We start from the raw sequence: 22456 nt of genomic DNA, 5'->3' as shown, positions 1-22456 counted from the left end.
GAACACGTTGAAGTTTATATTTTATTCAAATGTGAGTTCGGTTTATTTTCAAAAATGCCATTGAAACCATATTTCATGCATAAGTTTTGCGTTTTAAGTCCGATTAGAGTGATTCTTTCGCTCATGTGTTCGTAGCGGTACATAGATTAGTTCTATAACCTTTTCAATCTATGTTTATACTATTTGGTGTACTATTCTAATCGAAGTATATTTGCATGCATGTGATGATTGGAATGGATGCTTGATTGGTGAATTGAAACATGTTTAGAGGGTGATCAGTTCGAGGTTGCTGAGGATCAGTTGGGTGACCAGCAGTACCAGGAAGGAGACTTTGAAGAAGGCAAGTGTAGCAAAGCCCTCTTGTACCTATGAACTCTACAATTCATATACATGCTCGTGTTTAAATTTGAATTACCTTTAAGGACTTTACCTAGATTACTATTTGTACAACATATCCTTGATACCTATGGTTTGGGATGCATTTTGGATAGATGTTGCAGCGCTCAACATAAAATAATTGTTAAACATGACTAAAGGTATTATGCAATTTGTTAAAATGGAGCTATTTAGCAAGAATTAGGGGGCTAAAGTACTGGGTTGAGTGCTCTAGTGCCTCTCCATAAGGACTTAATCCTAAAGCGGCCACCCAGGAGGTTTTGTACAACCCCGACTGTCAAATGGCTCTGTCTTTAACCTGTTAACTAGATTATACTAGCTCGTCTATAGCTTTCTGTAAGGGCAAGAGGGGGCATTAGTTGGTATGTTTCTTTTCCTGCTAGTGTGTGTACCATGCCACGACCATGTGTGCAACTCCTAGAGGAGGGTCACATATGGCTAGACGGCTGAAACCTTAGCAGCTATGACCTATTAGTGTGACTAGCGAAGGGTTACGTAGTGAAACCCTGCCGCACTTCCTAGGTAGAGGTGATGTGGGCTTTGCAAACCCCGGCATTGGGAATCATGGCTCGGTGGGTAAAGTTGTACAATTTCTGCAGAAATATTTAACCTGTTATAATAGCCATGCTCATAGATATGAGCGGTCTGGATCCTTCATGATTTGTGGTTACTATGGATGGTTGGGAATTGACATAATCTTGATTATTCATTATTACCAATTGGGTTGGGTTGATTCACTAAAGTAGTGATTCAGGATGCTAAAACTTGACCAACTAAAATTGCTAACCGCAGTCAAACAGTGTCTAGCCTTTGAGCCTCGTAGATCCCTTTGTTATTCTTGCTAAGCATGGTGTACTTACACTTGTTTTACATTCAATGAAAATCCCAGATGGGTAATAGATAATGCATATGAAGAGTTTCCAGAGGATGCCTAGGATTACTAGGGTGATGCCCCCTAGTTGGAGTCCCTGTGGCATTTTGTGCTTAGTTCTCTACTCTATGTAATAATGTTGCCAATGAGCAAGACTTGTGTTAACTATGTGATGAGATATGCAATGTAATAAAGTACTTTACTTTGATATTATTGCAATTTGAGATTATATGTGTGTTTGGATATCCTGGGCGCACATATATGAGCACTTAGTTTTGTTATGCAAAATTGGTTGTGACAAATTGGTATCAAAGCCATAACTGACTGTAGGACGATCAGCCTAGTTAGAAATGGACATTTTTACGATCACATTATCTTTATTTTGCTACCTTTAATTTACTATAATTTTTTTTGCTTATATTCTATCCATTATCTATTGCAAAAATTATCTTATTCTAATACTCAACCTTTTCAATCTTATAGATGGCCCACACCAAGTTGACATCCCGCAAGCGTACCATTGCGATGCCAACAAGAGGATGAGGTTCACGCTTGGCAAGCACTTTCCTCCACACCTAGTTCAGGCATTAAGGAACATGGCGGAGGAGCCCCAAGAAGAACCGCCTATGGAGGTGCCCATGGAGGAACCTCTGGAGGACAAGATCTAGGATGAACCTATGGATGAGGAGACTGAAGAGGGGCCCATGTATGAGGAGCCTGTGGAGATAGAAGAATCTGAGGAGGAGCCCATGGAGGAAGATGAACAAGGTGGTCAGGATGGAGTTGGTGATCCTAAAGATGGTGATGCGTCTGACAACTCTGATTCTGAGGATGAGGGTAATGATGGTGGTGGTGATGGAGATGGTGGAGATGATGGTGGTGATGGTGATAGAGATGGAGGAGATGGAGGAGGTAATGGTGATGACTACCATGCCGCACTGCTGGCTAAGGGTTGGACAACGGAGATCCACTATGATTTGTAGGGTGATGCCTACTACCACCCAAAGCTTCTCTCCCTTGTACGACGCTACCACACCAGGTGCACCGTGTAGTACCAGACGGAGCATTGGACCCACCCCGACTACACCGGCTTTTGGGAGATGGAGGTGTACATCCACGAAGGGAGTCGGGTGCGCTACATCCACCATGGTATCACTGCAAGGCTCACACGTGTAGCTACCATCTGGGATGCTGCTCGACAGGCGTTGGTGGTCAATCACGACCGCCACTTCGACGACATTGCATGGGAGGAGGATCATTATCTTCCCTACCGTCGGAGCGGCCAGTCCACCTGCAACACCACCGCACCACTTGGGGTGGAGAACCATAGGCTTAGGCCTACCTTGGTGAGCTTGGCTTAGACCAACACTAACTTGGATCAAACCTTGGATGAGTTAGATGTCATGGGGAAGGCATACATGTAGCTTGCCCTTGAGAATGCTATGTTGAAGCAGCAGCAAGGTGGTCCTGATATGGAGACACCCAAGTATTCCTGCTGAATCACCCCCAAGGAACAGAGGAGGCTATGGAGACCCCAACACCAGCACCAACATCGACCCATAGGAGGAATTCCCATAAATATGTAATAAACACGCATAGATGTGCGAGAGTGTGTTTAGTTTCTTTTCTTTTCAATGGTTGAACAATTGCCATTTAAGTGGTTAGATGATTGTCATGATGGATAATGTTTGATTTGGATTTTTGTCATGATTGTGGTGATTTGTGAGCATGTCCACAGTCATTTAGTTTAAGACTAAGGCTTAAGGATGATATGAATAAATAGTTGGGTTTCTTTTTATCTTGCTGTCCATTCTATATCACTCTGAACAGTCCACCTTTATCAGTTCATATCTCATGTTCTGGATGTTCAATTGTAATGAAAATTTTAGGGAGATAAGTAGACTTCTTCATCTTTCTTTTGGCTTTGGAATCACCTAAATACCTGTTACAAATTGTGAGATACGGCTGTTGTAAGTTGATGTTTCTGTGCTGTCAGAAATCTGGAGCAGTATTGCTTGTCATCTGTTTTTGCCTGATTAAACATCATAATCTGGGAATGTGTTCTAAACGAAAGTTGTAGAGAATTTCATAATATTTCTAGACAGGCAAAATTCGCATTCAGATGATAAACAGAGTGTGAGATATGCTTATTTTACTGCACTGGTGTCTGTCCAACTCGCCGGAAAAGTTCAGAACAATTATCTTCTTGTATACCATATATATATATCTCTTGTCTTTGATCTTGTGATACCTGCTCTCATTAGGCCATTATCTCTTAAAGGTTATATATTTTGGACATACGTGACTTATATGATGTATCTACAGATGGTGAACACCAGGAGGAACAACCAAGGAGGCGAGGACTTGCCGCCACCACCCCCTATCACTATGGAGCAACTGATGATGATGCAAACTCAATTGCTACAGCAGATGGCTCAGAACATGCAGAATAATACGAATGGAAATGGAAATGCACCCTGTCAAGTTAGAGACAAGAGGGGAGAGTGTCTGAAGGGACATCCGCCTATCTTCAAGCATTCCACTGACCCTCTCCATGCTGATGACTGGTTACGTGTAGTTGAGAGGCAACTTGAGATTGCACAATGTGATGATAGAGAGAAAGTGTTGTATGCAGCTGGGCAACTGTAGGGGGCTGCACTTGACTGGTGGGAGTCATTCCACTTTGGCCATAGTGAAGCTAACCCCATAACTCAGCAAGAATTTCGCAATGCTTTCCGCTCTCACCATGTTCCTGCTGGGTTGATGAAGCTAAAAAAAGAAGGAATTCCTTGCTCTCAAATAGGGAGGCATGACCGTGGCTGAGTATCGTGACAAATTCATACAATTGTCACGGTACGCACCTACTAAAGTGGAAGATGATGATAAGAGGTAGAGATGTTCATGGAAGGTCTGAATGATGGTCTCTAGTACCAGCTGTTGTCCCATACCTTTGCTAGTTTCCAGCAGCTAGTGGACAAGGCCTTGGTTGTAGAGAACAAGCGCTGTCAAATGGAGGACAAGAAGAGGAAATTCCAGGGGCAACAGTCCGGGAGCAACACTCATGTCCGCACTGTTCCTCAGCAAGCTTACCCACAGCAGGGCTATCAAGGACAGTCAAGCCTGATCAACTATAACTAGCAGCCACAGCGTGCACAGCAGCAACAGTAGTACAAGGCACTAGTTTAGCATTAGCAGCAAGCTAATAATGTTCCTGTGAAGGGCAATGTTCCTAATGTTCCACCAAAGAATGGCGCACCAAAGGCACCAAATGCTATCAATGACAACAAATGTTTCAGCTATGGTGACCTAGGACATTACTCCAATAGATGTCCTAAGAAGTTGGCTAATGTGCAGCAAAATTATGTCCGTGGAAAGATCAATCATGTGACTGCAGAGACAGCTCAGGAGGCACCTAATGTGGTGATCGATACGTTTCCGATCAACTCAAACTCAGCTATAGTTCTTTTTGATTCTGGTGCTTTGCATTCCTTCATAGCATATACTTTCATAAAGAAGCATGGTATTCCTGTATGTGTTATGAAGAAACCCATGTTAGTAAACTCACTTGGAGGGGAAATGAAAGAAAATTGGATATGCTTAGCTGCTAGTCTCATCATAAGGGTGGTAGAATTTCAAGCCAACCTTGTAGTCATAGACTCATCTGGAATTGATGTTATCTTGGGTATGGATTGGTTGAGGTCCTGAAAGGTAGTTATAAATTGTGAGAATAGTTCTGTGAATCTAACCACTCCATCTGGAGAGAAAGAAGAGTATGTAGCAACACAGTCAGCCTCAGAAATCTATTGGGTTAATCAATTGAAGGGCACAACAATAGAGGATATACGGATAGTAAATGAGTATCCGGATTTCTTCCCTGATGAGTTACCAGGTATGCCACCTGAACGAGATATTGAGTTTATAATTGAACTTTTACCTAAAACTACACCCATAGCTAAGAGACCTTATATAATGGGAGTGAATGAATTAGCAGAACTTAAGAAACAAATAAGGGAACTGCTAGATAAGGGTTATGTCCAACCTAGTTCTTCACCTTGGGGAGCACCAGTATTGTTTGTAGAGAAGAAAGATGGTACACAAAGAATGTGCATAGATTACAGATCACTTAATGATGTCACAATTAAGAACAAGTATCTACTACCTAGAATCGATGACCTATTTGACCAATTGAAAGGAGCTTGTGTATTTTCCAAGATTGACCTCCGATCTGGATACCATCAGTTGAGAATAAGACGTTATGACATTCCCAAAACTGCTTTTGTGACCTGATATGGATTATATGAGTTCACAGTCATGTCCTTTGGTCTGACAAATGCACCTGCTTACTTCATGTATTTGATCAACAAAGTATTCATGGAGTACCTTGATATGTTTTTGTTGTTGTGTTTATTGATGATATATTAGTCTACTCTAAGAATGAAGAAGAACATGAGGAACATTTGAGGCTAGTATTGCAAAAGCTTAGAGAACATCAGCTCTATGCTAAGTTTAGCAAATGTGAGTTCTGGCTAAAAGAAGTATCTTTCCTTGGCCACATAATCTCTAATGGAGGAGTAGCAGTAGATCCCAAGAAGGTTAGAGATGTGTTGAGTTGGAAGCCACCTCAGGATGTTAGTGAGATTCAGAGTTTCCTTGGTATGGCTGGGTACTATAGGAGATTCATCAAGGGATTCTCTAAGTTAGCCAAACCTATGACTACCCTATTAGAGAAGAATGCCAAATTTGCATGGTATAAGCAATGTAAGGATAGTTTTGAGGAGTTGAAAAAGAGACCGACTTCTGCCCCAGTGCTTGTCTTACCTGATCTTACCAAAAGCTTCTCTATCTATTGTGATGCCTCAAGACAAGGTCTAGGATATGTTCTTATGCAAGGGGGTAGAGTTGTCGCCTACGCATCCAGACAACTAAGAAAACATGAGTTAAATTATCCGACTCATGATCTAGAGTTAGTAGCTGTGGTGCATGCTCTTAAGATTTAGAGGCATTATCTGATTGGTCACAAGTGAGATTTATACCAATCACAAAAGATTTAAGTATATATTCACTCAGTCAAATCTAAATTTGAGGTAGCGTAGGTGGCTAGAGTTGATCAAGGATTATGACTTGGACATACACTATCATCTAGGAAAAGCTAACGTTGTAGCCGATGCTTTGAGTAGGAAGAGTTATGTTAACATGGCCTATGCAACTTAATTACCTAGAGAGTTGAGTGAGGAGTTTGAACACCTAAATTTGGGTATTGTGGCTAACACTATGGAGTTAGAGGTAGAACCTACTTTAGAACGAGAGATTCGTAAGGGATAGTTGAACGATGAGAAAATCAAAGATATTGTTGAATGTATAGTGATTGGTAAAGCCCTAGGTTTCCACATGGATGATCAAGGAACAGTATGGTTTGGTAAAAGAATTTGTGTGCCAGAAGTGAAGTCTATTTGAGAGTCTATTATGAGGGAAGCTCATGACTCGGCCTATTCTATACACTCGGGGAGTACTAAAGTGTATCTTGATCTTAAAGAGAGATATTGGTGGTACGGACTAAAAAGAGATGTAGCTGAACATGTGGCCATATATGATACGTGCCAAAGGGTAAAGGCAGAGCATTAGAGGCTCGTAGGTTTACTTCAACCTATGAAGATTCCCGAGTGGAAATGGGAAGAAGTTGGAATGGATTTCATAGTGGGATTACCAAGTACACAGAGGGGATATGACTCTATCTGGGTAATTGTAGACCGTCTGACAAAAGTAGCACATTTCATTCCTGTCAAGAAAACTTACTCTGGTGCAAAGTTGGCAGAGCTATACATGGAAAGGATTGTATATTTACATGGAGTACCGAAGAAGATTGTTTCAGATAGGGGTACACAGTTCACATCTCATTTTTGGTAGAAGTTGCATGAATCCATGGACACGAAGTTGAACTTTAGCTTAGCTTATCAGCCATAGAAAGATGGGTAGACCAAAAGAACAAATAAGATTTTATAGAATATGTTGAGAGCTTGTGCTTTATAGTATGGGACAAGTTGGGATAAGTGTTTGCCCTATGCTGAATTCTCTTATAATAATAGCTATCATAAAAGTCTTAAGATGGCACCATTTGAAGTGTTGTATGGCAGAAAGTGCAGGACACCACTGTTTTGGAATCAAATGGGGAAAAGTCAAGTCTTTGGACTAGAAGTTTTGCAATAGGCGGAGAAATAGGTACAAACAATAAGGCAAAATTTGAAGGTCGCACAGTCTCGACAGAAGAGTTATGCTGACACGAGAAGAAGACAATTGGTGTTTGAGATTGGTGATTTTGTTTATCTCAGAGTTTCACCTATGACAAGAGTTAAGAGGTTTCATACTAAGGGAAAGTTGTCACCCAGGTATGTGGGACCCTTCAAGATCATCAACAGGAGAGCAGAAGTTGCCTACCAGCTAGAATTACTGGGACAACTCTTAGGTGTTCGTGATGTTTTCCATGTATCATAGCTTAAGAAATGTTTGAGGGTACCTAAGGAACAGTTACCTTTGGATCAACTGGATATCCAAGAGGATCTTTCATATAAAGAATATCCAATGAGAATTTTGGAAACAGCTAAGAGAATCACAAGGACCAGGATTATAAGAATGTGTAAGGTTCAGTGGAATAGACATTCTATAGATGAGGCAACCTGGGAAAGAGAGGACGATCTAAAATCTGACTATGCTAATCTTTTTGAATCATCCGAATCTCAGTGACAAGATTCATCTTAAGGGGGTAGGTTTGTAACACCCTAAGAATTTATTATAATTTAGTAATTAAATTTGGGCATTTAATTAATTTTTATGCATTTTAAACTAGGTTAAATAATAATTTTTGGCTAATTAAAAATTACTATAAGATTTAGTAACATGATTGTTGCATTCATGCCGAGGCATTTTGGTTTTTTACTGAGTCTAGGGTTAGAGTTGAATGACTTTGAATTCAAATCTAGTTTGAATTTGGAGCAAGTTTGTAAAAACCAGAAAATGAAAAAGGTTTTTCTTTTTCTTTTCCTTTTCTCTCTTTCTCCTTTTCAACCCAATAGTAGAGCCGGCCTAGCCCTTTCTCCTTCCCTTCCTTCTCTTCCACTCACGCAATAGGCCAGGCCGAGGCCCATCGTCCTCCCCTTCCCACGCGCGCATGCCGCCCAGCAGCGCAGCCCGCTCCGCCGCCCATCCTAACTCGGCGCATCATTCAGCCCAGGCAAAGGCCCGCTCGGCGACCACACCCACGCGCTGCCATTTTCCCTCTTCCCTCACTGCGTCGTAGGACCCGCACATCAGCTGCTTTCTTCTCCTTCCTTCTTCGCCGTCCGATGATGGCGCTTGCCATCCATGGCCGCTCGCCTGCCGCGCCCCAGAGACAGCCAAGGCAGGCTTTCAAATCCACGTTCATGCAGGGCGATTGACGCCGCACCTATTTCCTTTTTCTACCGTGCCCATGTCAGCGCGTCCACCACACACCAGGTGCACCGAGCCAATCCACGTGAACCACGTCGCGCCCAGTCAGCGGCAATGCGGTCAACCCGTGGTCAGCCAAGCACATTTTGTGGTTTAGCCCCTATGTTTTCCGGAAATCAACCCGCGGTCCAACATCAGTTCAGAAGTATTTATTTTTAGTTTTGTATTTATTTGTTTCAGCCCCTATACTTTTGAGTAATAGTGCGCGCCGTCCAGAACACGTTGAAGTTTAGATTTTATTCAAATGTGAATTTGGTTTATTTATAGAAATGCCATTGAAACCTTATTTCATGGATAACTTTTGTGTTTTAAGTCCGATTAGAGTGATTCTTTCGCTCATGTGTTCATAGCAGTACATAGATTAGTTCTATAAGCTTTTTAGTCTCTGTTTCTACTGTTTGGTGTACTATTCTAATAGAAGTATATTTGTATGCATGTGATGATTGGAATGGATGCTTGATTGGTGAATTGAAACACATTTAGAGGGTGATCAGTTCAAGGTTGCTAAGGATCAGTTGGGTGACCAGCAGTACTAGGAAGGAGACTTTGAAGAAGGCAAGTGTAGCAAAGGCCTCTTGTACCTATGAACTCTACAATTCATATACATGCTTGTGTTTAAATTTGAATTACCTTTAAGGACTTTACCTAGATTACTATTTGTACAACATATCCTTGATACCTATGGTTTGGGATGCATTTTGGATAGATGTTGCAGCGCTCAACATAAAATAATTGTTAAACATGACTAAAGGTATTATGCAATATGTTAAAATGGAGCTTTTTAGCAAGAATTAGGGGGCAAAAGTATTGGGTTGAGTGCTCTAGTGCCTCTCCATAAGGACTTAATCATGAAGCGGCCACCCATGAGGTTTCGTACAACCCCAACTGTCAAATGGTTCTATCTTTAACCTGTTAACTAGATTATACTAGCTCGTCTATAGCTTTCCGTAAGGGCAAGAGGGGGCATTAGTTGGTATGTTTCTTTTCCTGCTAGGGTGTGTACCGTGTCGCAGCCATGAGTGCAACTCCTAGAGGAGGGTCACATATGGCTAGATGGCTGAAACCTTAGCAGCTATGACCTATTAGTGTGACTAGCGAAGGGTTATGTAGTGAAACCCTACCACACTTCCTAGGTAGAGGTGATGTGGGCTTTGCAAACCCCGATATTGGGAATCACGGCTCGGTGGGTAAAGTTGTACAATTTCTACAAAAATATTTAACCTATTATAACAGCCATGCTCATGGATATGAGCGGTCTGGATCCTTCATGATTAGTGGTTACTATGGATTGTTGGGAATTGACATAATCTTGATTATTCATTATTGCCCCTTGGGTTGGGTTTATTCACTAAAGTAGTGATTCAGGATGCTAAAACTTGACCAATTAAAATTGCTAACCGCAATCAAACCATGTCTAGACTTTGAGCCTCATAGATCCCTTTGTTATACTTGCTAAGCATGGTGCGCTTACACTTGTTTTACATTCAATGAAAATCCTGGGTGGGTAACAGATAATGCATATGAAGAGATTCTAGAGGATGTCTAGGATTACTAGGGTGATGTCCCCCAGTTGGAGTCCCTATGGCATTTTGGGCTTAGTTCTCTACTCTATGTAGTAATGTTGCCGATGAGCAAGACTTGTGTTAACTATGTGATGAGATATGCGATGTAATAAAGTACTTTACTTTGATATTATTGCAATTTGAGATTATATGTGTGTTTGGACATCCTGGGCGCACATATATGAGCACTTGGTTTTTTTATGCAAAATTGGGTGTGACATTAATCCAATTAAGTCTAAAAACACAGCCTCCATTAAGAAAACTCATCAATCTTCCGTCCTTAGTTATCAACGCCGCATTCTCTTCAGCATTAGTGGGGCGGCGCTTCACCTTCTATTAATTGCGGTTGCCTTGTGCACATCCTAAGATATCTACTACCTCGCTTTGTGGTTATAAATACCAGCCGAGGGCTCTAGCCTCGAGTACATCTATACTTGCAACTGCTGCAGTTCTTTGCACTTCTCTGCCTTCATAAACACTGTAGCGGTTTTCTTCCCCCTTTTCCTAGATCCAATCAACCCTATCACTAGTGAGGATAGCCGGGGCAAGCGTGCAGTGGAGGAGGTTCCAGAGGAGAACCTACCGATGAGCCAGCGCCTCCGTCGTCTGAGGTGAGATCGATATCTTCTGCTCATGGCAATGAACTTTTCTAACTTGTTTATATGTTCGTCTAGAATGATAGCCTTCATCCTCTTCCTCCTAGGGCCGGCGAGCCCTCTTATGTAGCATCTGATGCTGCCTCTGCACCGGACTCATCGTCGGACTCCTCCAATTCCTACAACGGTGATGACGCCAGGCGTTTCCTTCGGGAGTGGAGGGCAGCCCAGGACCGTTATTCCGAGGCAACTCAGGAAAACGGTCAGCTTGAGATCTACCTTGGGGCCTCTCAAGCCACCCTCCTCGTTGCCAAGGAAGAGGCCAATGCTGCTCGAGCACGGCTGGCCAAATCTGACGCCATGGTGGCTGTTGGCTTTCATCATTGATTTTAATGAAGTCTCCTTCCCACAGCTTGCCAAAAAACACTCGAAGTCTTCTAGCTCCCAATACATTGGATCAGCTATTGCGATACTCACAGAATCATTAGCATGAACCAGCTCAACATCGTCTCCATGCCACTGAATCAGGCATTGATTCATAGTCGATGGTACACAACAATTTGCATGAATCCATTCACAACTAAGGAGTAAACTATATGAACCCTTTCCATCAATGACAAAGAACGTAGTGAGTAAAGTCTTAATTCCAATTGTCAATTCGACGTTTATTGCCCCCTGGTCTTAGATGCGTTACCCCCAAAATCTTTAAGCATCATGTCGGTCTCAATCAAATCTCCTGGTACCTTGCCAAGCTTGCGAAAAGTAGTGTAAGGCATAAGATTAACAGAAGCACCTCCAGCCACCAACATTTTGCTCATTGGCTTCCTATCAAAGAAACCTTTTACATATAAAGCTTTTAAGTGTCGATGCTTGACTGGCTTATCGAATATAGCTTCCTATATAACTATCAACTTGGCAACTATCTCTTCATATTCTAATTCATCAAAATCTAAATAGACTTCTTGATCTGTTGGAGCTCTGAATTCTGACAGCAATAGAGAAGCCATTTTAATATTAGCCAATGGTTTACCCCTATCTGTTGTTTGTTTAGCACACCACACTTGAGGTCTACCAGATGCCTGAGCCTGTTCTAGCTCTCTGTTCCTTAGGCGTTGCACCCTTCTTTTCTGGGTTCTTGTCAAACCTCCTGGACACCATTGCCCTTCCTGCTAAACATACTTTTTGTCATTATCTTCTTCTTCATAATCAGCCTAAGTTTGATCAATAACTCGCTTCCCAAGCCAATCATGAACACTTTTGTTTTTCAAGCGCCGATCCATATTATTATGATGATACTCATCTCAAGCATGGATAAACTGGAGGTTGGCTTGAGATTGCCTAAACTCCCTATATTGCTCACTACACTCTGTACAATTATTTCTAGTAGGCAATTTCAAACCCTCATTCCAACAATGTCTAAAGAAAGGACAATTCCAATATGATTCAACTTTCTTTCTTTCATACCTCTATTTATCCTATCGACAAAGGTATTCTTTCTCTTCTAACCAACGCTGATAATCCTTTTCCTTTTGTCATTGCAATTTATTCAACAAAATTCGAGATGTGATACGTGGCCTTATCGCCCCATTCCTTGATGTCTCCCCCTGCTCATATCGGCTCTTCTGTTGGTCGCGGCTTCTTTTAATCTCTCTGTATTCATCAGCCGATATTTGCATTTTTGGGTCGACGATTCTGGTTTCTTTTGCTCTGTTTGATGTTAGGACTTTAGTCTTTCCCTTGAGCAACTTCACATCGACCATATTCTGATCACTTGGGAAAGGATTATCATCAACTTTCATTTTCCAAGGTGTATAAAATTTAAGCTCCCTTGCTGAATAGCCCTCTGTATATGTTGCTGAAAAATTCTACACTCGTTAGTAGAATGAGAAGTAGCGTTATGAAACTTGCAGAACTGCTTATTCTTCAACTGATTAGAAGGTAACATAACACGATTGGCGGGCAACTTGATCTATCCTCTCTCAAGCAAGAAATCAAAGAGCTTGTCCGATTTTGTGATGTCGAAATCATAGCTCTCTTCGATTCCTCTTCCCCAAGGATTTGACACCATTACTGTGTTCTTACCCCCATTCCATTCATCTACAACAATCTCTTCTTCTTCATCATTCTCATTGCCATCATCAACTAAATATGGATTATAGGCTTCGACAATTGCGACATTCTTCTAGAATCGGGTATCCCTACACATATTCTTGAATTGGCTATTGAGTGCTACCACTCGTTGAGCCAACTAACCTAAACTATCAAACTCTTGCCCCAGTAGCTTCTCTCTCCACATTGGCAACATTCCTTGAATGGCCAAAGTAGCTAGTTGATCATCAGTTAGATTCAATGAGAAGCACAAATTTCTGGTCTCTCGGAACCTCTAAAAAAACTCGGCACCCGATTCATTAGTTCTCTACCTTATGGTCGTCAAATCTGTGATTTTCTTTTCTCCTATCCCAGTATAGAAATATGTATGAAACTTCTTCTCTAGGTTAGCCCAATTGGCAATGGAATTAACTGGCAATGATGAAAACCAAGTGAAGGCTGGTCCTAACAGGGACAAGGAGAAGAAAGGAACTTGGTGAGCCTCTTCAATGGATACTTCACCCAACTGTGTAAGATACTGATTGACATGTTCTATTGTGCTTATGCTATCTTGGCCAGTGAACTTAGTAAACTCCAGGAGTCTGTAATTTGTAGGAAGAGCGACCAAATAATACCACTCTAGATATGGACATTTGTATAAAAAGGTCTGCCCTTTCGGCTTCAAACCAAACTAATTCTTCATCGTCTCGTTCACTCTAAGAAACAACTCATCAACACTTGAATCTGGATTTCTCTGTAATTGTTGACCCATCTACGGATTAAAATTCTGGGTACCTTGATACCCTAGATTTGGAATCATATTAAGGGTATTGTAATCTATGCCATAATGATACCCTTATGGAACCTCTATCTATTTGGTCCTTTGCTGGTTTGCTACTTGAAGTCACTGGCTGTAAATGCTGGGATCTATATCTCTATGAATCCTTTGAACTGATGGCGCTATTTTTTTGAGTCAACAACGGTATCTGGCATGCTGTGCCAAAATAAAACATTTGATTCTGAACTTGCCCCGTCGGCTGTTGCACTGATAATCCAGGATTATTTTGCATTTGATTAGTAGTGGCACCTTGAACTTGTTCAGATGAGCTCTGAACTACCTGGACATCATCATTACTAGTTAGTGCTGCTTCTTGATGGCTAGTACCGGCTTGATTAGTCCCCTGAGTCGATGGATGTGGGATGTTGAAGTAAGCCAGTCCAACTTGATCAATTGGATATCCATGAAACACCTCCTTCATGGTATTGTGGAATATGTTCAAGAAAGATGTATTATGGTTCAACATGGCGTAATGAATAGATTTGTTTACAACATCTATAAAGAAACGTCTATCTTTAGCTTCGTCTATATCTGACTGCACATGCATCAAAACTCTTGGTAGTGGATATTTCTGAACAACTATATTGTCATGTGTCTTGGTGTAGGACAACAAACACTTGTTCTGTAATTCTTCTATAGCTTTTTCGATGACAACTTTATCCTTATTAGGTAGGTGTTCAAAAGGCACCATAGGGATGTCAGTGTTGTTGTGAGTTGCCATGACGATTATTGGGTCCCACTGGGCATGCTAGAATGTGTGTCGGCACAAAAATGTCAACACGTAGCAAGCCGGAAGGATCTACTTGATGGAGCAAGGCTGGAGATCTACTTGGCTTCAATGCAGGACCAGTCGACCCTACAAATTTCCTAAGGGTGTGCCAGTCAATTTGACTGGCAATTGATAAGGAGAGAAAGTTTATCAGTAATTTAAGGTGGAACATGCCAGTTTTGCCTAGACAATTCTAAGTGTGCCGCTTTGGGAGCAGCCAGACGGGAAAATCGACTAAATAGCCGATACGAGAAGAAATCGACTGTTAACGACTGTAACACTCGCGGGTCATGATTGATTTTATAGTAACGAATGCAACATGCCCAGATATAACTAACATCATCAGCTAGATAAATATAACCAGTGTAAAGCATTGAGCCAATAAGTTTAATGAGAAAGGATATAACATGCGAACAAAATTGACTGTCTAATACAAATGGATCTACAAACGCTCTGAATCTAATCTGCTACCATCAATACTGAGGTTTGACCGAATCGATGCAGCTATCATGATAACAACAAACTAAAGCCAAATAATCCATAAAACCATCTATACGTTGACATGTTTCTGAAAGACATGCTATATGTGTGAAAACACAGGTGGCTGATTCAGGTAGAAAAATAATCATAGCATGGGAATAATCGACTATTTAATATGAATAGATTTATAAACTCATCGAATCTAATCTATTATCTTTAACAGTTGGGTTCAACCAGATCGGTGGCAGCCATAATAAAGATAACAGATTAAACCTTTTAAAGTGTTAGCACAAAAATGTCAACACCTAGCAAGATAGAAGGATCTGCTTGATGGAGCAAGGCTGGAGATCCGTTTGGATTCAATGTAGGACCAGTCGACCCTATGAATTTCTCGAGGGCGTGCCAGTCAATTTGACTTGCAATTGATAAGGAGAGAAAGTTTATAAGTAATTTAATGCAAAACATGTCAGTTATGCCCATATAGTTCTAAGTGTGCCACTTCGGGAGCAGCCAGATGGGAAAATCGACAAAATAAGCTGATACAAGAATAAAATCGATTGTTAAGGACTGTACCACTCGCGGGTCATGATTGATTTGATATTAACGAATGCAACATGCCCAGATATAAGTAACATCATCACCTAGATAAATATAACTGGTGTAAAGCATTGAGCTGATAAGTTTAACGAGAAAGGATATAACATGCGAACAAAATCGACTGTCTAGTACAAATGGATCTACAAACGCTCTGAATCTAATCTACTACCATCAACAGTGAGGTTCGACCGAATCGATGCAGTTATGATGATAACAATAAACTAAATCCAAAGAATCCATAAAACCATCTGTACATTGATAGGTTTTTGAAAGACATGCTATACATGTGAAAGCACAGGTGGCCGATTTAGGTAGAAAAAGGATCATAGCATGAGAACAATCGACTATTTAATATGAACAGATTTATAAACTCATTGAATCTAATCTATTATCTTTAATAGTGGGGTTCAACCGGATCGGTGGCAACCATAATAAAGATAACAAATTAAACCTTTTAAAGTGTTGGCACAAAAATGTCAACACCTAGCAAGTCGGATGGATCTGCTTGATGGAGCAAGGCTAGAGATCCGATTGGCTTCAACACAAGACCAGTTGACCCTACAAATTTATCGAGGGCATGCCAGTCAATTTGACCTGCAATTGATAAGGAGAGAAAGTTTATAAGTAATTTAAGGCGAAATATGCCAGTTATGCCCAGACAGTTCCAAGTGTGCCGCTTTGGGAGCAGCCAGACGGGAAAATAGACCAAATAAGCCGATATGAGAATAAAATCAACTATTAAGGACTGTACCACTCACGGGTCATGATTGATTTTATATTAACGAATGCAACATGCCCAAATATTAGTAACGTCATCACCTAGATAAATATAACTGGTGTAAAGCATTGAGCTGATAAGTTTAACGAGAAAGGATATAACATGCGAACAAAATCGACTGTCTAGTACAAATGGATCTATAAACGCTCTGAATCTAATCTACTACCATCAACAGTGAGGTTCGACCGAATCGATGCAGCTATGATGATAATAATAAACTAAATCCATAGAATCCATAAAACCATCTGTACATTGATAGGTTTTTGAAAAACATGCTATACGTGTGAAAGCACAGGTGGTCGATTCAGGTAGAAAAAGGATCATAGCATGAGAACAATCGACTATTTAATATGAACAGATTTATAAACTCATTGAATCTAATCTATTATCTTTAATAGTGGGGTTCAACCGGATCGGTGGCAACCATAATAAAGATAACAAATTAAACCTTTTAAAGTGTTGGCACAAAAATGTCAACACCTAGCAAGTCGGATGGATCTGCTTGATGGAGCAAGGCTAGAGATCCGATTGGCTTCAACACAAGACCAGTTGACCCTACAAATTTATCGAGGGCATGCCAGTCAATTTGACCTACAATTGATAAGGAGAGAAAGTTTATAAGTAATTTAAGGTGAAATATGCCAGTTATGCCCAGACAGTTCCAAGTGTGCCGCTTCGGGAGCAGCCAGACTGGAAAATAGACCAAATAAGCTGATATGAGAATAAAATCAACTATTAAGGACTGTACCACTCACGGGTCATGATTGATTTTATATTAACGAATGCAACATGCCCAAATATTAGTAACATCATCACCTAGATAAATATAACTGGTGTAATGCCCAAATATTCAGGTAGAAAAAGGATTACAGCATGTGAATAATTGACTATTTCACGTGGATAGGTCTACAAACTCATCAGATCTAACCCATTATCTTTAATAGTGGGGTTCGACCGGATTGATGGCAGCCATAATAAAGATAACATATTAAAACTTTAAAGTAAATAGATCTATTCACATTTAATAGAATTATAAAGACACACTGTAAGCATTAAAGTATGAGCGATCGGCTATTTAGCTGATGCAGGCATAGCAAACAGCTAGGGTCATGCCTAGTTGAAAGAAAATCTACCAACCAGCATACTCTGATCTAAAGTACTAACAGTGAGGATCGACCAGATCGTTACATCCATAATAGCGAGCTATAGACCAGATTCTACTAGCTGGTAAACCTTCTCAAGATCAGGCATGCCTTAACCATGTACTATGCACGATCATGATCGAAGTAGAAGAGCCGATAAAACATAATCCATCATTTAAAGTAAGAATCATCACAATGTGATAGAATAAACGATGGACTAAAAGGGTATGAGGCTGATCTAGATTGATCTCGATCGGGCAGGTTGATATTGCTGAAACTAATGACAATAAGAGCATCAGCAAGATCGATAACTTAATGAATCTACCCGAAGGATGCCACCCTTAAGTAGAGCTGATAACTTGACCTTAGTCTAATTCGAGCAGTGGAGGTTGAACTTGATCGATGCAGCCTTACTTGAACTAGATAGGATCGATAATTAGCTTATACTAGAGCTCGTAAGAGGTCGGCCGGACCGATGCAGCCTTACAAACAGAGGTATAAGCCATGACGATACTTATAGATAAGCTAGAGGTTGGTCGGACCGACGCAACCCTGCTTGTTGAAGAACTCACTGAGATCTACACTACTCCTACTCCTAATGGTTGGCATGAAGCCAAAAAAGTAATTGGTATTGATCGATTGGATGTCTTTTACAATAGCCAGGGTCCAATATTTATACCCAGAACCTAAGCACGAATCCTATTCAAACACGACTCATTATGATCTTTGGAATAAAAGAAAACATTCCTAACTTAAGATAATTTGGACCCTAATCTTTTCCTTTTTGTAGAGTCTGACATATTTTCCTGACGCCAACGGTAGCTCGCTGACGTTATCTTTTGATGTCATCCAAAGAGAGCTGATTCTTGTTCTGCATCTGAATCAGCTGATATCGATCCTTATGCAATCGATTCCTTGATGACACAATCTTGGAAGCTTCGAGTTCTCGCGTTCTTCTTCCCAAATTTTGCTGTAAACACATGCCCCCCAATTTTGAGATAAAAAATGATTTTATTCCAAAATTTCTATTTGCCTATTCACCATGTCGCAACCGTTTATTCCGAGATATACGTGTGACTCTTGATATTTTCGGTCCAAATTTTATATAATACCCCAACAGTATCATTTCTGATTCATTTGGCCCATCTACTTTCCCCTTCTTCTTCCAGCAAGCCTCAACAACCAAAGCCGCTGCAACTAGAGCTCCAACCCTATAGTTTTCCCTCTGCTCGAGCTGCTCGTCAAGTCATTCCTCTACAACCTTTTCTAGATTTAGATCTATTCCAACTAAAATGGCGACCAGTGACTACATTCCTAAGGTATGTCTCCAAATTTCTACCCTCCAACTATCAGCCGTTGCTTCGTATTTCTTCCTTAAGTTTTATCTCATTTGGCTTTTTTGGGGTTGGAAAATGAAATTATGATTCCTTCATCTATCGTCCCAAATGCTTATTACCTTGGACCCATGGGAGATGCTAATCCTTCAGATTTTATTAGCTAGGAAACCAATCTAATTCCTTTTAGGAAGTCCTTCATAGATCTATCTTCTTGGAACACCAAAAACCCCTTTAGGAATTGGCCCAAAATGTCCAAGGGATGGAGAGATTGGTTCCGTAGAGTGTCAGACAAAAAAGGCAAAGACTGGTAAGTTAACGATTTAAACCAATGCCTGACCCTTTCAATGTCTGGAATGGAGAGAAATGATTCACTCCTAATTGCCGCTTCTTACTTCTGGCCCAACAATTTAAATGCTTTCCTTTTTGGTCATGGCCCAATGACTATTACCTTGGCCGATGTTTATATGTTGACTGGCCTTAGAATAACAGGACCAATGCAACCATATGAACTCTTAGGTGCTGGGTCAAAGAAATTGGCCAAAATATCGGATTACACAGGATGAGCAAGCTACATTCAGAACCACATCGAGAATGAATCGACTGTTAGCGAAAGAGAACATGTGGCTTTTCTGGACATGTGGCTAGAAAGATTCATCTTCTGTGGGTCATCTTGTGGTCTGACTTATAATCATAAACTTATGGTAGAGCATCTAGCAGTAGGCATTGAGATTTCTCTTGGAAAGTATCTATTGGGATCAGCTTACCATTTGATGCATCAGGTGGCTGCTCAGCTACTAAAGAATGAAGCAGTGCACACCATCAGCGGCCCTTGGTGGTTGATACAAATATGGTTAAATTTGGATATGCATAAGATTGTAAAGCCAAATCTCCAGAATTTGAGCTTTCCCTCCTCCAACTTTGATGAGGAATACAAAGGCAAAGAAGGAACAACCCGTCAGTGCATGAACTATGGTGAAGCTGCATCGACCATAACAACTATTGTCGATGTTGGACATCTCTTCAAGAAGTTCTATAGTGGATTTGATGCAAATATTCTGACTTGGCTACCCTATGATGAGGATGAGAATAATGAGTTGGCCTTCCCAATCAAATTTCGATTTGAATCCGGCTGCTCAGACGAAATGACAGCTGCAATTTTCAATTCCTTCATCAAACCTTGCGTTCTTCTAGCCAAATTTTGTCATGGCCACGGCAAAATGTCTATAGGTTCATTTCTTCCAGGCAACCTCCCAACTTATGAGTTTTACAACCCTTCTTTCATAGCTCATCAGTTTGGTCTTGGCCAACTGCCCCCCAGGCTATTTTTAAAGATATACTGAAACCGAGAGAAGGCATCAATGAGGCAATGGAAGCTTCTAGAGTTTTTTAGTTAGGATCAGATCTTCCTTTCCTCTATCTACATGAATGGACTATTGCCTCTTTCACTTTCCATTTATACAATCTTTGGTGGCAAGAATGGCACTCTCACCTCTTCTTTGGGCTAGTTCATCCTAGCTACATATCTCTGGATGAAGATTTTGCTTCTAACAGTGAGGTAACTAGCTAACTCCTTTGCTTTCATAAAGATCATCTACCAAAGTCCCTCTATTAACTTATCTAATAGAACTCCCTTGCAGGACACTAAATTCAATCCCCAATTGTGGATAGAAAGGGGCATGCCATAGAGTATTATCCGCCATGTCCAACCTCAAGACTGGGATCAACTGCACCTCAACTGAAGAAGCTAATGAAAACCCAGGCTGTTTCTACAATTGTAACATACCAATCTTCAAAACGCAAAGCAGCCAAGGGGACAACCCAGAAAACTTTTACTGGGAAAAGGCTTTGCAGAATGAGACCATCAACTACTCAGGTAAAACAATTCATCCTCTTCCAAAATGATATTCAATTTCTAATTATTATTCTTTCCATACAGTTATCATTCATTGCATCCTGGGCACTGAACTGTTGTCCTAGGCTTTTAGATCAGCACCAACCAAACCTTCATCGGCCAATCCTCAAAAGGAGCCAATTTTGGTTGAAACAACTGATGCTTCTAAGACAGCAGAAGACAAGAATCCTCCCACTTCACTTCCTGATGTTGCCAAGGTATCTCCTCCAAACTCTTAATTTTTTATTCAATTTTCACCCTTCATCTGACTATTTATTATGCCAGACATTCCCTAAGGAAACACCCACGCAAGAGCAGGAGTCAGATAGTCTACCCATTGAAAATGATCCTATTGTTGTTGTCACCTAGACTGTCGATTCCCCAGTTTAGCACACAACTGATGGTAAGAAAATCATATATCTATTTTATCCTTCTACAACAAACATGAACAAAAAAATCTTCCTCGATGTTTGCATATACCAATGTTGAAAGTTTAGAGCCGATTCAACTAGATACCATTAGTGCATCATCAGCTTTTCCTTCTCCTTAGATAGAGACTACCACAGAAAAGGTAATGTATCCACTCACTGTTTATCTTATTATAAACTGATTCAATCCATCTAACAAGATTTTCTTATATATAGATACTTAATTCTCTAGCTCCAAGCTATTCTTTCAGTCTTGAAGAGTATATAGATGAAGATGAAATCAACTCATCAGCCGCCTCTTCTAAAGCAGCTTTATTAGAAGAGACCAAAAATCAACTAAGGGACATATTGCCAATGCTTGAGAAGCATATAGTTGATTTGGTCCAAGATCTAGACTCAATGCAAAGAGTTTTCTTAGCCATTAAGGATAATTTATCCCCAGATATCATCAAAGTCTTGTCACCTTTATCCATCATTGAAGATCAAGCCCCAAAGGTGAAAAAGGATCAGAGGAATTTGTCTGATCGTGAAGCCTTATTGGCCAAGAACTCCAATAGACAAGAGGCCAAAAAACTAGCATAGTTGATCGATAATTTGAAGAACTCCTCCTTCAGGATCGAGCCAGAGCTGAATCAACTAGAAACCAAGCATGCTGAACTTGAGAAGGAGCTAGAGAACATGAAGGCTGCCATCGATCGCCATAAGTCCAATCTGTCTCAAATACCCAATGCCATTAAGTAGAAGAAATAGGAACTAGTGATCATGGTTAGAGAAGGCAAGGCCATCTGCAACAGCCTTGAGAATATTCCTGGATCAGCCAAAGAAGACAAGCAACAAATCACAGAAGTCGATGTTATCTGGCTAAAAGCATTGAAAGCAATCTAGGATGTTCTAAACTCAACATGTATTTTGTGTGGAACCAATGATAACCATATTTTCTATTGATCTATTGTCTTTCTTGTCTCGGCTAAAGAGCTGATTTGAAAATAGCTGATTCTAGACCCCTGGCCTTAATCTAATTATGTCTAAAAACACGACCTCCATTAAGAAAACTCAATCTTCCATCCTCAGTTATCAACACCGCATTCGCTCTAGCAATAGTGGGGTGGCGCTTCGCCTTCTATTAATTATGGTTGCCTTTTGCACGTCCTGAGATATCTACTACCTTGCTTCGTGGTTATAAATACTAGCCGAGGGCTCC

General features: G+C 40.7%; 1 protein-coding gene across 1 annotated transcript; it reads left to right on the top strand.

Annotated features, from left to right (window-relative positions):
- Positions 1-1944: 1944 nt before the first annotated feature.
- Positions 1945-11294, top strand: LOC136489153 (uncharacterized). Its single transcript, XM_066485867.1, has 3 exons — positions 1945-2179; positions 10820-10922; positions 11015-11294. The coding sequence occupies exons 1-3, from the start codon at positions 1945-1947 to the stop codon at positions 11292-11294; spliced, it is 618 nt and encodes a 205-aa protein (XP_066341964.1).
- The last annotated feature ends 11162 nt before the right edge of the window (positions 11295-22456 follow it).

The sequence above is a fragment of the Miscanthus floridulus genome, chromosome 10, assembly GCF_019320115.1.
Source record: "Miscanthus floridulus cultivar M001 chromosome 10, ASM1932011v1, whole genome shotgun sequence".
NCBI classification, from domain to species: Eukaryota; Viridiplantae; Streptophyta; class Magnoliopsida; order Poales; family Poaceae; genus Miscanthus; species Miscanthus floridulus.
Note: the sequence above shows the minus strand (reverse complement) of the source record. Positions and strands in the feature narration are given on the sequence as shown.

Bases quoted from the DNA above. Each gene is read 5' to 3' on its own strand.
- LOC136489153 (XM_066485867.1), top strand. From the start codon at position 1,945: ATGGATGAGGAGACTGAAGAGGGGCCCATGTATGAGGAGCCTGTGGAG. The intron at 2,180-10,819 runs GTAATGGTGATG...CCCTTTTCCTAG, and splicing joins AGATGGAGGAGATGGAGGAG to ATCCAATCAACCCTATCACT. The intron at 10,923-11,014 runs GTGAGATCGATA...TCTTCCTCCTAG, and splicing joins CAGCGCCTCCGTCGTCTGAG to GGCCGGCGAGCCCTCTTATG.